Source organism: Chiloscyllium plagiosum, unplaced genomic scaffold (assembly GCF_037043375.1).
Source record: "Chiloscyllium plagiosum isolate Xiang-an unplaced genomic scaffold, Cpla_swu_hap1 HiC_scaffold_47, whole genome shotgun sequence".
NCBI classification, from domain to species: domain Eukaryota; kingdom Metazoa; phylum Chordata; class Chondrichthyes; order Orectolobiformes; family Hemiscylliidae; genus Chiloscyllium; species Chiloscyllium plagiosum.
In genome coordinates, this window is record NW_028270185.1 from 23,255,577 (window position 1) to 23,271,531 (window position 15,955).

A 15,955-nucleotide genomic window follows, 5' to 3' on the forward strand; every position below is an offset into this window, starting at 1 on the left:
TAGTTGAAAGTTTTCACCTTGCACCCATCAGGACAATTTGCAAGAAATAAAAATAAAATGGAAACCAGAATTTATACTCTACGTTGATTGTTTGGGAATAGGACTCTGGGTGTAGAAGCATTGCCATGGAGAGTGCAACAATTGATGTAATTTCTGCACTACACCCATCCTGCACTAGCCTTGACGGCCTAGTATTTTATTTTTCTTCCTTGTCCCATTTCCAAACTCACATCTTGGTTATGTCCTCTCATGCTCTGTTTGTTCAAATGAACTATTCTTATTCTCTTGCTCCTCTTCCCACTAAATTGCTGATCACCCATTTTTTCCTTCTGGGTCGCCAATTTTAGCTGTTGTAATAAATGGATTTCTCTCTTCCAGTGTTGCCAGTCTCTCCTTTAAATCTACCATCATCGTTTCTTTTCTTCAAAAAATCAATCCTTGAGCTCTCTGTTCATGCACATCCAATCTCGCATTCTTCTCCAATGTTCTTCAGCATATTATACCTTCCAAATCCATTACTGTCTTTCTTGGAGCTCTGTTATTGAATTAAATCCAATCTGATTTGGCATGACATAGAAATAATTCTTATCAAATTCATAACTGACATCCTATGGTAAATATCCTATGGGGTGGTAAACTTTCCCTCCTGTGTTTCTCAATTCATCTGCAGCTTTTGCTCCAGTCAATTACACTATCCTCCTCCAGTACCTCTCCTCTGTTATCCAGTTGTGTGGGACTACAGTCACTTGGCTCCATTCTAAACTATTACTCATAGTTACTTACAACCTAAAAATCTTTCTGCCCCAACTGGAACCAATGTCACCTGAGGCACAGTGTTAGTTTCCTCATGTATGCAGGTAACCTCACCAACATCTCTCTTGACTGCTCCAATTTTGTTAATTTTAAGACTAGTTATCAAACATTCAGTTCTGGATGAGCAGAAATTTCATCCACTTAGATGTTAATAAGATTGAATTTATTGTTTGTACTCACTTCTCTATTCCCTGGGTACTGAATCTATCCCTGGTAACAGTCCGAGATTGAGCTGGCCGTTTTACCTTTGATTCTGAGAAAAGTTTCTGACCTCAAATTCAGGACATTGCTGAGACAGTCTTTTCCATTTCGAAAGCCCATATTTTTCTCCCTAAATTTCTATTTCTCTCCACTTGCCTGCATGTGCATCTTTCTCTTTCTGTTTGTATATAACTGTGTATCTCTCATTCTCTGTTTTGCCTTCCAAATATGTCTCTAGCTAGATGTGTTTGTATATCTTTGTGTGAATTTGTGTATCCATTTGTTCCACTATATCCTCCTCTCTATATATCTCTATCCCTCTCTTTATATCTCTACTCATTTCTCTGTCTTATTCTTTATGTCCCTCTACCCCTCTTTCTCCCTATCTCATTTACTCTCTGTCTCTTAAACCTTAAACAAATAAAACATGCACACACAAAAATGGGGTGTCATCATTTTAAATGGGAAGCAGAACTATTTCATTTCAATTAACTTCACATATGGAAAGTGAAAGAGAGAGAGATTTGAAGACAGAGATAGTGTGAGAAAGAGACTGAGAAATAGGAAGAAGGGTATGACCTCCACAAAACATCTTGTTTCTCAGAAGGAGAAAAAGAGGAACACAAAGAGACAGAAAGGGAAATGGCAAGAAAGAGGGAAATACACAAATTCACCATTACACTTTATTGTGATTGACAACACAATGGATTAATTCAGTTCTCCTCGTTGCTTTCGTATTTCTTTATGGTTGTGTCAATCCAGTCCAGATACTTCTCCACATCAGTGTACACCCCATTAACGCCACAATTCTTGGGTCCAAAAGACACAATGCCCCTGGTCACATAACGATTCTGGTCCTGGGCCTCCTTGAACACAAAGGGTCCCCCACTGTCACCCTGGCAGGAGTCCACACCACTTTTTCCAGCACAGATCATGTTAGAGGTGAAAACTGGCTTTGGTTCTTCATAGTTTGAATCCGTGCAGTGGTCCATGCTGGCGATAGGTATCTCAGCATACTGCAGGAAGACAGCCTTCTGATGTCTTTCCGTCCTTCCCCACCCTGAAATGTAGCCCAGTTTGCCATGCTGCAGTGATGAAGCCTTTTTTGGGTTAGGCAGGCACACAGAGGACAAGTTTTCTCCAAGTTTGACCTTCTGCTTGAGTTTAATCAGAGCAATGTCATGATCAAAGTTGGGCTGTCCTTCTTTGACTTGTTTCCTATAGTCTGGGTGCACAATGACCTCTTCCACAGGGAGTTGGTTTTCTCGTGACCTATGTCTCATGTCAACAATCCCACCATGGATATTCACCTGATGCGAATTGTCAAAGAGATGAGCAGCCGTCAGCACCCAACCATCGGATATCAGGGCTCCACCCCCATATGCAGATCCACCAATGATCAAACGCAGCTGCCAGGGAAAATCGCCCAACTCAGCTGGTCTGCCACCGAAGATGCGCCCAGGTTTAGAGGAGAGTCGGCTCATCCCACAGACTGTCAAGGGATAAAAATCAGAGCAGTTGATATCTTCTCATAATCCTCTCAAATGCAAGACTTGCAAATATTAATTACCCAAAACCAAAGCCCTGACAGATGTTTGATTTGGGGACAGCACACAGTCAGATGGTGTCAAATTAAGAGCCGCACTACAATCCCCTCTATGTGTTGAATTAAAATGGAACCAAAGAATATCTACTGTAAAACAAAACAAAGAAACTGCAGTTGCAAGAGATTTGAAACAACGTCTACAGTTTTGCCCATTTTAAAAAGCCATCCCCATTTAATGGGATCTGATGACCAGGCAAAATCTCTCCTGAACTCTCTGAGAAGCAAGGAGCCCTGAAAGACTTGATAACCTGTTCTGAAGTTATTGCTAAGATCCTAGCTGGAGAATGATGTCTCATCCTGGGAGCTATGATCAAAAGGGTATGAAACTCTCCGAGATGATATGGAAACAGATTGAGCAGATTGGTGTCGAGTGTGGTGCTGGAAATGCATAGCAGGTCAGGCTGCATCTGAGGAGCAGGAAAATCGATGTTTTGTGCAAAAGCCCTTCTTGATGAAGGGCTTTTGCTGAAACATCAATTTTCCTGCTCCTCAGATGCTGCCTGACCTGCTGTGCTTTTCCAGCACCACACTCTTGACTCTAATCTCCAGCATCTGTAGTCCTCACTTTCACCTGGGCAGATTGGTGTCAAGGACAATAAACTTATAGTTACTGCTGAGCGATTGGATAAGCCGGAATTGTTCTCCCTAGAGCTGAGAAGGTAAAGAGGAGATTTAATTCTAGTGTTCAAGATTGTTGGATTTTGAAAATCAAGAAAGTAATGTCTCTGTAGCAGGAGGCTTGGTAAATAGACGAGTAGATATATGATGTTGGCAAAAGAAGCTGTAGCAGGAGGAAATACTTTGTTGGGCAATGGGGAAAGGGCAGAGGGGAGTGCTTTTAATTTAAAATTTCTGCATACAAGCCAGTAGAGGCACGACAGGCTGACTGATCTCCTTGTAGGTGGTATTAATTAATGATTTCATGTTGTCTTTCTTTTAATGTATTTTGTTAAATATTTACCTGGTTTACACTTGGGCATGGTCGTCTGGTGACTCGTAACGTCCACCCATTCAGCATCAGCCGAGCATTCGAAGACAGCTGGTGGAGAGAAGAATGTAAAGGGAGAGGGCTATCTATTAGAGAGAAGGCTACATAAAATTACATCCTTTTTCCCAAATGGGCTCATGGGGTCATTGCCCCTGGTCATTGTGGATGTTCTTGATTTTAATGCACACCATTCATATTCTGTAACTATCTTCTACTTATCCTACAGCAAGTTGCTGAGGAGGCAGTGCTGTAGTTTTGACTGTGAGTTCTGTTGCTGCAGTTTGTGGGGACTCTCCAATTTTCTTAAATTGGCCTCATAAGCACTCACTGCCTTTAAGGGTGGCAGAGGTAGAAACTTTCATAACATTTAAGAAGTATTTAGATGTACATTTGCACACATGCAACGCTATGGGCCAATTGCTGGAAAATGGGATTAGAGTAGAATCATAGAATCCCTGCAGTGTGGAAGCCAGCCATTTAGCCCGTTGAGTTCACACTGACTATCTGAAGAGCATCCCATCAAGACCCACACTATCTCTGTAACCCCGCATTTCCCATGGCTAATTCAGCTAGCCTGCACATCCCTGGACACAATGGACAATTTAGCATAGCCAACCCTCAAATCACATCAGGTAAAGACTGGTTTTTGACTGGTGTGGACACAACGGGTTGAAGGGCCATTTTCCATGCTGTAGATGTTTTTGGCTCTGTGATCCTGCATGTAGTGCACTGTGGTCCTTAGCATAAACTGATTCTTGCCAGCTCTTTCTGACAATTGCTGCTTTTTCTGACAATTTTATTTGCCCCATCTTTGGATCTAATACTATCCCCAGTGTATTATGTTTTATTCTCCTCTATTCAGGTTTCCAACCCTTCCATTCTAGTCTAAACTCTAACAACAGCATGAGCAAACAGTCCCTTCAAACAATTTGGTCCCATTTGTGTTCCGATGTAGCTGGTCCCATTTGTATTGGTTCCACCTTTCAGAGATCCTGTCGCAATGTCCCAAAAATCTGAATCCTTCCCCACTACAACATTTATTCAGTCCATTTATTCATCTGATCAATCAATTTTCTGTAGTCAGCTTGTTCGACCTCACTCCTTTTTCTTACTAATGTCATTGGTACCAATATATATGATGACCATTGGTTGCTCACCCTCCCCCTTCAGAGTGCCTGCAGCCTCTCCATGATATCTTTGACCTCAGCACCACACACCAACTTTGAATCTCTTTAACTGCCTCAGAAATGCCTGTTTTTCCCCTTACTAATCATCTATCACTATCACAAAATACTTATCAATACAACCCCGCCATTCTTCTTCCTCCTGTCTTACACAGCAATGCTACCTGTGGTTCCATGGAACTGGCTCTGACTGGGTATCCCCTGAGATGACTGTGCTCCCACCCCCAACAGTATACAAAATGGTATAAATCTTGGAGAGGGAGTTGGCCGCAGGGTATCCTGCACTAGCTGCCTTCTTTTACTCTGCCTGGTTGTCACTTATCCCCCTTCTGCAGTCTTTACCTGATGTGATTTGAGTACCTCACTGAACGCTCTGGAAAGATAATCTCAGCATTGCGAGAGCCCAACAGTGAGCCCACCCACAGCTCCAGTTCTGAAATGGGGGTAACCAGCAGCTTCAAAGTGATCCTCCACTCACACCTCAGTCACTTGCCCTACTTTATTTTCCAAAAAAGTTGACTATTCTCCAGCAGGTCCATTTACATATTGGTTGAGAAAGGTTTCTTGAACACACTTAACAAATTCCAACACATTCAAGCCCTCAACACTATGGCAGTCTCAGTCTATGTTTGGAAAATTAGAATCCTCAACTATTGCAACTCTTCAAGGTTACTGGAAAGATTTGTAGCTTGGATGCTGGTTGTTATGGTTATGGGTATGTTTGTCAAGCTGGTAAGTTGATTTACAGATGTTTTGTCCCCTGTCTAGGTGACACCTTCAGTGCTTTGGAGCCTCCTGTGAAGTGCTGCTGTACTGCATCTTCTGGAATTTATTTGGTTTTGTTCCTGCTGCTTCTGTTTGCCAGTTCCAGTTGTTCATTGTAGTGGCCGGTATATTGGTTCATGGAGTCCGTGGATGAGTGTCATGCTTCTAGAAATTCTCTGGCTGTCCTATGTTTAGCTTGTCCTGTGATCGTTGTGTTGTCCCAGTCGAATTTGTGGTCCATGTCATCTGTGTGCGTGTGGCTAATAGGGACAGCTAGTCATGGCGTTTAATGGCTAGTTGATGTTTATGGATGCGGATTGTTAGTTGTCTGCCTGTTTGTCCTATATGTTTTGTGTGGTCTTTGTATGGAATCTTGTAAATTACATTTGTCTTGCACATGATGGGTAGAGGGTCCTTTGTCCTGATGAGTTGTCTGAGCGTGGGCTGTTAGTTTATGTGCTGTCATGAATCTGATGGTCGGAGAAGGCTGGCTGTCAGTTCCAAGACATTTTTCATGTAGTGTGATTAGTGAGTTAGGCCATGGTATGTCCTTGTCATGTTGTTTGTTAGGCATCTGCCGATGAAGTTGCGGGGAGATCCGTTCGTGGAAAATCATCCATAGAAGTGTTCTTCATCTTCTCTTTGTAGGTCAGGAGTGCTGCAGTGTGTTGCCACCCATTTGAACAGGATGCTAATGCAGCTTCTCTTGTGTGTGTTTGGCTGGTTGCTGTTGTAGTTCAGCACCTGGTCGGTGTGTGCAGCTTTCCTACACACTTTTGTGGTGCATTCACCATTCTGTGTTCTTTGGACCATCATATCCAGGAATGGGAGTTGATTGTTGGTTTCCTCTTCTCTCATAAATCTGATCCCTGTGACTATGGTGTCCACAATCTGGTGTGTGTTCTCGATTGCTGTTCTCTTAATGATGACAAATGTGTCATCTACATACCTGATCCAGAGTTTGGATTGGATTTGTGGTAGGGCTGTTTGTTCCAATCTTTGCACCACTGCATCTGCTATGAGTCCAGAGATGGGTGAGCCCACAGGTATTACAACTCTATTATTCTTACAGCTATCTGTGATCTCCCTAGAAAATTGCTTCTCAATTTCTTGCTGACCATTGGGGATCCTATAGTACAATCCCAGCAAAGTGATCACACTTTTTTTTTCTCAGCTCCCTCTGTATATCTTCACTGGAAGACCCTCCAGGGAACATCATCTCTAAATATTGCCGTGACATTTTCCTTAATCAAAAATGCCACTCCCCCTCCTCTCTTGCCTCCCCTTCTATCTTTTCTATATCATCGATACCCCTGAACTTTGAGCTTCCAGTCCTGTCCCTCCCTCAGTCATGTTTCTGTAATAGTTATGATGTCCCAGTCCCACGTCCCCATCCACTTCACAGCAATGCTAGCTCTGTGACTGTTGCTGACTGACGTCGGGCTTTTAGTGAGGGAGTTCTAGGATTTGGATCCAGTGACAGTGAAGGACAAGTGATGGATTTCCAAGTCAGGATGATGAGTGTCCTGGAGGGGAACTTGCAGGTGGTGATGTTTCCATGCAGTTGCTGTCCTTGTCCTTCCTGGTGGTTATGGGTTTGGAAGGTGCTGTTGAAAGATGATTATGAGCTGTTGTGGTTAATCTTGTAGACTGTACACACTGCTACTATGTGCAGTAGTGGTGGAGGAAGTTGATGTTTAAATTGATGGATGAGATGCATGTTTTCTCTGGGATGATGTTAAGCTTCCAGACCTGCACTCCTCTGGACAAGTGGAATGTATTGTAACACACTTTGACTGGAACCTTTAGATAATGGATTCAATTTGTTCTCACCTTTGGGGGCAGGACAGACAGAGGCAACTTTCCACATTATTTGGTGTTGTAGTCTACGAAGACAGCACACCTTGAGGTGTGGCTAGATCTGGAGCACAAATATTCAGTATTATTTGTGGAATGTTGTCAATGCTCGTGACCTTTGCAGAATCCAGTGCCTTCAGCCATTTCTTGATATCATGTGAGATGAAGCAATTTGTCTGAAGATTGGCACCTGTGATGACAGGCACCTCAGGAGGGAGCCAATATGGATCATCTACTTGACACTTCTGGCTGAATGTTGCTTCAATGCTTCAGTCTTGCCTTTTGCACTCATGTGCTGGGCTCCCCCATTATTGAATGTGACAATATTGGAAGAACCTCTTTCCCTTCCAGTGAGTTGTTTAATTGCCCACCACCATGCACGATTGGAGGCGGAAGGACTGCAGAGCTTTGATCCGTCTGTTGAACGTGGGATTGTTTAACCCCGGCTATCACTGTATAGCTTGAAAATAGGCCTGGCTGTAGCTTCACATCATTTCAGCTCACTTTCAGGTCTGCCTCACGCTACTCCTGGCATAGCCTCTTGCATTCTTCAATGCAGCTGGATCATTCGCCTGACCCTACGGTAATGGTAGAGAAGGAGATATGCTTCGCTGTGAAATTACCAATTGTAGTTGGATACAATTCTACAGATACTAATGGCCCACTATCCATAAGGGATGCCCAGTTCTGAGTTGTGAAATGTATTTGATTCTATCTTCGACTTGAATGTACCTTAATGACTCGACCTCAACAGCCTTTTGCAGTAAAGAGTTGTGTAGATTCATTACCCTCAGAGAGGAAAAAATTCCTCCTCATCTCGGTCTTAAATGGGCCTCTTACTCTAACTTTACTGGGGATCTGGAGCTTGTTGCTTGTAAAAGGGGTCATTCCAGAAATCCTGACATCAATATTAACTGCTACACATAAGACCATGAAAAATAGGAACAGGAGTAGGCCATTTGGCCCCGAGATCCTGCTTAGCCATTCAATGAGATCTTTGCTAATTAGATACACCTCACATCCATTTTCCTGTTCATTCCCTGTAACCCTTGTTTCCCCTGCTGATCAAGAATTTATCTTTCTCAGCCTTAAATATACACAAGGACTCTGTTCCCCACTGCTCTGTGTGGCAAGGAGTTCAAAGACACAACACTCTGTGAGAGAAAAAAAATTCCTTCTCATCTCAACCTTAAATTGATACTCCTTAAATCTGAGACCATGCCCTCTGGTCCTAGTCTCTCCTGTGAGTCTTCTCATCCTCTCAACATTTACTCTGTCAAGCCCCTTAAGAATCAGACATGTTTCAATGAGATCACCTCTCCTCCTTCTAAATTCCAATGAGTAGAGCCCCAAGTTGTTTAACCTTTGCTCACCAGGGATCACCTTCCTGAAACTTCTCTGAACTGCCTCCAATGAAGTGATATCTTCCCTCAAATAAAGGAACAAAAACTGCTCTCTGTACTCCAGCTGTGATTTCACAAACGCCTTGTACACCTTGGAGTAAGACATCCCTACTCTTAAACTCTCAACCCTGTGAAATAAGGACCAACATTCATGAATCTTCCTGATTACCTGCTGCACCTGTATGCTAGCTTTCTGTGTTTTGTGCACAAGCATTGATGTTTCATAAACTACAAGGAATGGAGTAAGTTCCAAGTCTGAAAATATGATTTAGACTGTGTGGATGCTTGTTGGCTGCCATGAACACAATGGGTCTCACCGTTTCCTTCAAGTTTATAGTATGGTTCTTCACAGCTGTACGTATTCCAGTGTCTGTAAACTGTGGATGTGAAGTTCTCACGTCCATTTGTCAGTTTACTGGGAGGTCCGCAGTTCACAGCTGTGAATGGGAAACAGTCGAGCAATAAGCTACAATCAATCATGAGACATCTGTCAAGGTTCTTAATTTCAACAATAATATTTACATATTTATTTGTTTGTTCAATTTATCGTTCCACCATTTTTCCAGTCTATTTTAATCAACTCTGTGTTTGCACCTTTCTAACTGTCTTTACTTAAGTTTAAGAGACTTGTTTTAAGAGGCATTTGGACGGGTATAGAATAGGAAGGGTTTGGAGGGATATGGGCCAGTTGCTGGCAGGTGAGACTAGATTGGGTTGGGATGTCTGGTCGGCATGGACGGGTTGGACCGAAGTGTCTGTTTCCATGCTGTACATCTCTATGACTGTAAGACACCAGGTTTCACAACCTCAAATGTAACATGAAATTCTAGCTCATCATGATCACTCTTTTTTTCAGAAGGTCCTTCATTAGAAGATCATGAATTAATGCTGCTAATTCATTATTACTAACAGCCTGTTTCCTGGATTGTTCCACAACATATCATCAAATCTACCTTTGCCAATTTGTTCATGCCAAGCAGTGTGAAGGCTAACCTATGCTGATGGTACTTTCCTTAAAAGCTGTCACTATTTCTTGATTTATACAAGTCCAACAATGCAGCTACAGCTGGGGTATCTATATGTCAAAACGGAGGCACAGTGGTCATGCCATTGAATCTGGAGGCCAGGCTTTTGGGACGTGGATTCAAATCCCACCATGGTGGGCTCGTGTAAATAAAACACAGTAAATGAATTTTGAATTGAAAGCTAGTCCCAATATTGGATAATAGTAATAACAATTAAATTATAGTCAATTATGATTAAAATTTCTCCAGTTCACTCATGGCCTTTAGGGAAAGAAATCTCTTTACCGACCTGGTCTGGCCTGCATGTCCGTCCAGACCCACAGCAATGTGATTGACTCTTAACTGCCCTCTGAACTGGCTGAGAAGCTCCTCAGTTCATGAATAGGCAACAGATGCTGGATTTTTCAGCAACATTTGCATCCAACCTCACCTTTTCTTTCTCTTGCCTCTAAGCAAACTGATTCTCCGCTTTGATCTTTGGAACCACAGTCCGCATTCTGCCATTCTCAAACAAAAAACTAGTCCACCTCCTGTTCTGTTCTGACAAAACATCAAGTGCCCTTGTCTTCAAGATACTTAATTAGTGCGTAAATCAGAACAACCTGTCACATAAGGAGATACTATGACAGGCAGGCCATAACATCATTGAACATGGGAACATGTTTGAAATGCAGAATGACTGACTCCTGTTGTTATGTCTCTTCCTAAACAATTATTTGATCAAAAAGGTAGATATTTTCTAATCAACATTCTAATATATCTGGAACAGGTTGGGCCCTGAACTTGTGCCTCTTTGTCTTGAGGTATGAATATTACATTGCACCAGAAGATATCCACTTGGCCAACAAGATAAGATTGAAAGAAGCAATTAATGGAGGAACGATGGTCAGAGAGACTCCCCAGCCTATTAGAATACATTACATTACTTCACTTACGTCTGCAAGAATATGGGTCACTGTTCCATGTCCCATCCTTCTGGCAATGCAGCATGGCGGAACTGATGTGCTCTTTTTGCTTTGAATCCTACAGGGAGCACAGTTAATGGAACAGAATTAAAGCAGTACCAAGGAATCCTTCTGCAAGTTCTCAGGAGTCAGCCATCAGCTGTGGCTCCACCAGGGGGAGTCAGAGAGCAGGGTGACTGAACGACAGAGACAGACAAGCCTTAATAATGTGTGTAGAATCACGGGATCAACACAGCAGGGAATGGCGGAAAACTTTGAAATATTGTGAATTGTGAAGAGGATATCACAAGTATCAAGAGGATTTCGACAGGTTTATGGAATATGGAACATGTGGCTGCAGAAATTTAATGCAGAAAATTGTGAAATGATTTAATGCAGACTAATGTTTGGTAGTTAAAATAGGAAGGGACAGCATTAGTTAAAGAGCAAGTCCAAACGTGAGGGCAGGAGCACAGGAACTTTAGAGTATATGTGCTCAAGTCAATGAATGTGGCAGCGCAGGTTGAGACAATGGTTAATTATGTATCCAGAACCCTGGGATTCAAAAACAGGGTTCTAGAGTAAGAAAAACAACAAAGTGATGAGAAAAACCTCAATTAATTATTCAACCTTGACTGAAGTGTTGTGACCACTTCTGGACACCACGCTTTAGGAAGAATGTGAAGGTATTCAAGATGAGTAGAAAATATATGTCCTCTTGTTCTTGGAGTGAAGATTAAGAGACAATTAGATTGAGCTGTTCAAGATGTTGAGAGGTCCATACAGAGTCGATTGGGAGAAGCTATTGACATTGTAGAAGGAGCAGGACCTAGAGGAATCTGGTTTTAAGGTGACTGGCAAAAGAATAACAGCAGCATGAGAAAAAACATTTTTCACACAGTGAGTGGTTTGATCTGGCAGTACTTCCTGACAGAATGGTAAAAACAGATTCAACTGAGGCTTTTAAAAGAGAATTAGATAAATATATAATGAGTAAAAGAAACTCTGGGCTACACAGGAAAACGTGGCAAGTGTAACTACCTGCTTTGCTCTTGCAGAGGTTCAGATTGGACATGATAGACCAATTGCCTGCCTTCTGTTACACAAACCAATCTATGATTCAGTTACACTATTAAGTCCATCATGCAATGCGTTGGCTGTTTGATAGAAGTGTCCAATTAACTCCACTTCCCTGCTCTTTTCACATAGTCTTGCACTTAGGTTAAATTCAATTATTTACCCAAGTTAGTTTGAAATACACAAATGTATCTGTTCCAACAGTTGACTTTGAATTCCAGATGTAAACCACTCACTGTTTAAAAGCATTAGTTACTTATATCACCCCTTGTTCTGTTGCCAATTAGCTTTAGTCTGTGTCTTCAGCCACTAGAAACAGTTTCTCCTTGATACACTATCGTTAAACCCTTCATGATCTGGAAGACCTCTGTAATACTTCCCTGCTGCAAAAAGAACAGTTTTAGATTTACCAGACTATACATATTACTGAGGCCCTTCATCCCTGATACAATTCTGGTAAATGTCTCTGCAAAACCATGACTCCTTCCTAAAATATGGAATCCAAAATTAAATACAACTCACCCCTGTGAAGGCCCAAATTGCATTTTGTAAAGATTTATCATATTATCTTTGCTTTTGTACACAATCTCTGAGTTAATAAAGTCAAAGATCAGTCTAATTTTTTGACAATGTTTTCAACTTGACCACAACGTTTTGTATGCGTATATATCCCAAGTCTTTTGGTTCTAGTTCAGGAGACTGAGAAACACATTTAGATTATTCGTAGGTTAAACTTTTGTGGCAGGTCAGTCATTGAAATATTTTCATGTGAGGTGTTCATTATGCAAAAGAAAGAGAACCAAATAAAATTGTATGTATACCAACACAGTTAAAAACTTTTTTTTCAGTTCTAACAATTTGAAGAGTTCTATACAAATGCTCCCAAATGAAACTTCACAAAGTAAAACTTGAGCAGCACAATGGCTCAGTGGTTCGCAATGCTACCTCATAATACTAGGGACCTTGGTTTGATTCTAGCCTCGGGCAACTGTCTATGTGGAGTTTGCATGTTCTCCCCATGTCTGTGTGGGTTTCCTCTCACATTCCAAAGATATGCAGGTTAAGTAGATTGGCTATGTAAAATCACCCAGGGATATTGTTGTAAAGTTGGTATGGTAAAATGAGGGAAAGCATTGCATGGTCCCTTTAGACAATGGTGTTTTTTCAGTTATGAGAAGTTAAGATGGATGTCTGAACAGCAATTAAAGTCCAGGTTTACAGATTGAAACATTTTATATCAAATAGCCAAGCAGCATTTTTACCAAGACGACAAGTCTTTTCAAATTTATCCAAATAATTTAAACTAAGCATTTTGAGGTTGAAAGCCAATTAAATTTAAATCTGATGGTGTTGATAACCTTGAACCAATTTGGTTGTACAGAAATCAATATGTCTGCATGGGTAAAAAGACGGACAATTGAATATAGAGGGGAGAGCCATCTGAAGAGATAAGAAATCTCCACACTCTCAGAAAAAGGCACCATTCTATTCGTAAAGGTATCATGGCACGTTTCGATAATATTCCAGGCAAAAATATCAGAGAAAATGCCTGAGAAGCATTTCAGCCAGAGGAAGACAATGAAAGAAGAAACAGAAAGTTGAGAAGGATCTACTCTGTGTGAACTTTGAGAGACTAAGTTTTAATTTATTGTTTTCTTATTACTTGAATTTAGATAAGTGGGACCTATGTTATTGAAACAGCATACAGTCTTACTTTATTCAGGAATAGGTAGTTAGAGAGGAACTGCTCAGTCTGTTAGTTGTTCTGTTAGTTTGTTCAGTGTTGAAATTGTGTAAATAATTTGTTATGTGTTAATTATAGAGTGGGTAAAGGAGTCCATTTCATTTCATTACGCTTTTATCAGGGTTGGGGGTAAGAGGTAGGTTATACCACTTTTCACACTTATTTTTAATGTGATTACGAAACAAGGTGAGTTCCTCTAGGTGTTTTGGGTTTAATTATCAGAGGGGGGTTGATCTCCACTTTGTCACAAAGTGCAGGTGGGTTGACCATGGCAAATGCAGGATTATAGGATAGGGGGTTGGGTCTGGGTAGGATGTGCTTCGGAGGTGTAGTCTTTATGGGCTAAATAGCCAATCCACAATGTAGGGATTATATTATTCTTCCCTGATGCTATGAAAACACTTCAGGTAGGGTGGCTGTTCCCTGACCATGATTCTCTTGCTAAGAGGAAACAGCTCTCTCTTCCAAACTAAACTCCTGATTCTTTGGAACTGAAGTCAAAAGCTAAACTAATGGCTTCAGGTTTGTATAAACACAACAGTATAAACAAATCATTCGTTGACATAGCAGATGTCTTGTCACACAATTGACTGAAGCCTGCTCGGGTATATTGTATTCAGGTCACTATTCCCAAATCTGATCTTCTAAAAAATAACCTGAACAGAACTGAAACCACACATCTGCCTCTATTTTAAATCAAAATCCCAAATGGTGATAATATGTGTAGTATATAACTTTAATAACACTCCAGAGTGGGAATTGTGCTCATAATTTTCTGAATCAGCATGAAAGGTTTATGTATTAAATATCAAAACAGGGTTGACCAGAGTTAACAGAGCCCTCAATGTTCATTACTTGGTTTAAAGAGAATGCAACTTACGTAGAGCTCAAACCCAACATCACAGCTCAGTTGTACAATGTCCTTATAATCATACTCTGATTTATTCGGCTGAATAACATTATGCTCCAAGATGTAAGTGGGACATTGCTTGGCTGCAGACAAAACACACAGGAAATCATATTAGATTTTAAACAAGCAATACTGTCACAGAGAAATATAGCACAGAAATATGACATTCAGCCTACCATGTCTTCGGTAACTGTTTGAAAGAGCAATCTAGTTATTTCCTGTTCCTATAGGCTTGAAAATAATTTTCTATTTGAAGTATTTATCAGTTCCTCTCTTGAAAGTTCCTACTAAATCTTTCTCAATTGCCCTTTAAGGCAGCACATTCCAGATTATAACAACTCACTTCATAAAAAGGAGGCATTCTCAACTAATGCTCTGGGTCGTTCATCAATTATCATGAATTAGTCTGTCATCACGGACCTACATTCTTTGGAACAAGCAGTTACTACTTTATCAAAGTGTGATATTACATCTTCTCTTTATATTTTAATGAATGTACAAGGTCACCAACAATACAGAAATTGTTTTCATAACTGGACTCTACTAACCACTGGGTCTCCTTCCTGCAGCAGCCATGGGACAGTGGCTATTACTCTCATTCAGAATTCATGATACTGAGGGTTCAAGTCCCATTCTAGAGACTGGAGCTTGGATACAAGCTCACATTCCCAGTGTGGAAATGCTGCATCATTGGAGGGTCAGGACAGAGGGAGTGTTGCACTGTCAGAAGATCATAAGCTCCTTATTAAAGGAATACTGCACTGTCAGAGAACCAATACTGCGGGAGTTGTGGAAAAAAATATTGCAGGATGTGGGCTTTGCTGGCTAGGCCAGCATTTATTGCCCATACCTAATTGGCCAGAGAGGTAATAAAGAGTCAACAACAGCACTGCAGATGATGTAGGACAGCAGTTTCCTTCCTTAAAGGACATGAACAAATCAGACGTTTTTTAGCCAACAATCAACAATTTCATAGTGATCATTAGAGGCTTAAATTGAATTCAAATTCCATCATCTACCTTTGCTGGATTTGAACCCAGGTCTCCAGAAAATCACTTGAATCTCTGAATCAAAAGTCTGGCACTACTCTGATTCAAACGTCAAAGCCATCACCTTCCACAGTACTACACTAGTAGAAAGATCAGTGTTAAAGGAATGCTGCCTTTCCAAAGGATAGGGAATGCTGTACAGTCAGAGAATCACCACTGAAGGAATGACAGTCAGATGGTCAATATTGAGGAGTGCTGCACTGTCAGAGGGTCAATGCTGAGTGAATGACGCATTGTCAGAGAGTCAGTACTGTGAGAGTGCTGCATGTTTGGAGGATCAGTACTGAAGGAAAGCTGCACTGTCAGAGGGACAGTATGGAGAGAGTGCTGCACTGTTGTAGAGTCAGTACTAATTGAGTTCTGTATCATTGAACAGTTAGTGTTGATGG

General features: G+C 41.2%; 1 protein-coding gene across 1 annotated transcript in view; it reads right to left on the reverse strand.

Moving 5' to 3' along the window:
• Positions 1–1,456: 1,456 nt before the first annotated feature.
• The window catches only part of LOC122542919 (complement C1s subcomponent-like), a 39,087-nt gene continuing 24,588 nt past the window's right edge, over positions 1,457–15,955 (reverse strand). The window contains exons 7-11 of the mRNA XM_043681060.2: positions 14,488–14,600; positions 10,778–10,865; positions 9,135–9,254; positions 3,582–3,659; positions 1,457–2,506 (exon numbers count right to left, since the gene is read on the reverse strand). Coding sequence (XP_043536995.2) covers positions 1,728–2,506; positions 3,582–3,659; positions 9,135–9,254; positions 10,778–10,865; positions 14,488–14,600 — 1,178 coding nt within the window. The 3' untranslated portion in view covers positions 1,457–1,727. The remainder of the gene's footprint in view (positions 2,507–3,581; positions 3,660–9,134; positions 9,255–10,777; positions 10,866–14,487; positions 14,601–15,955) is intronic.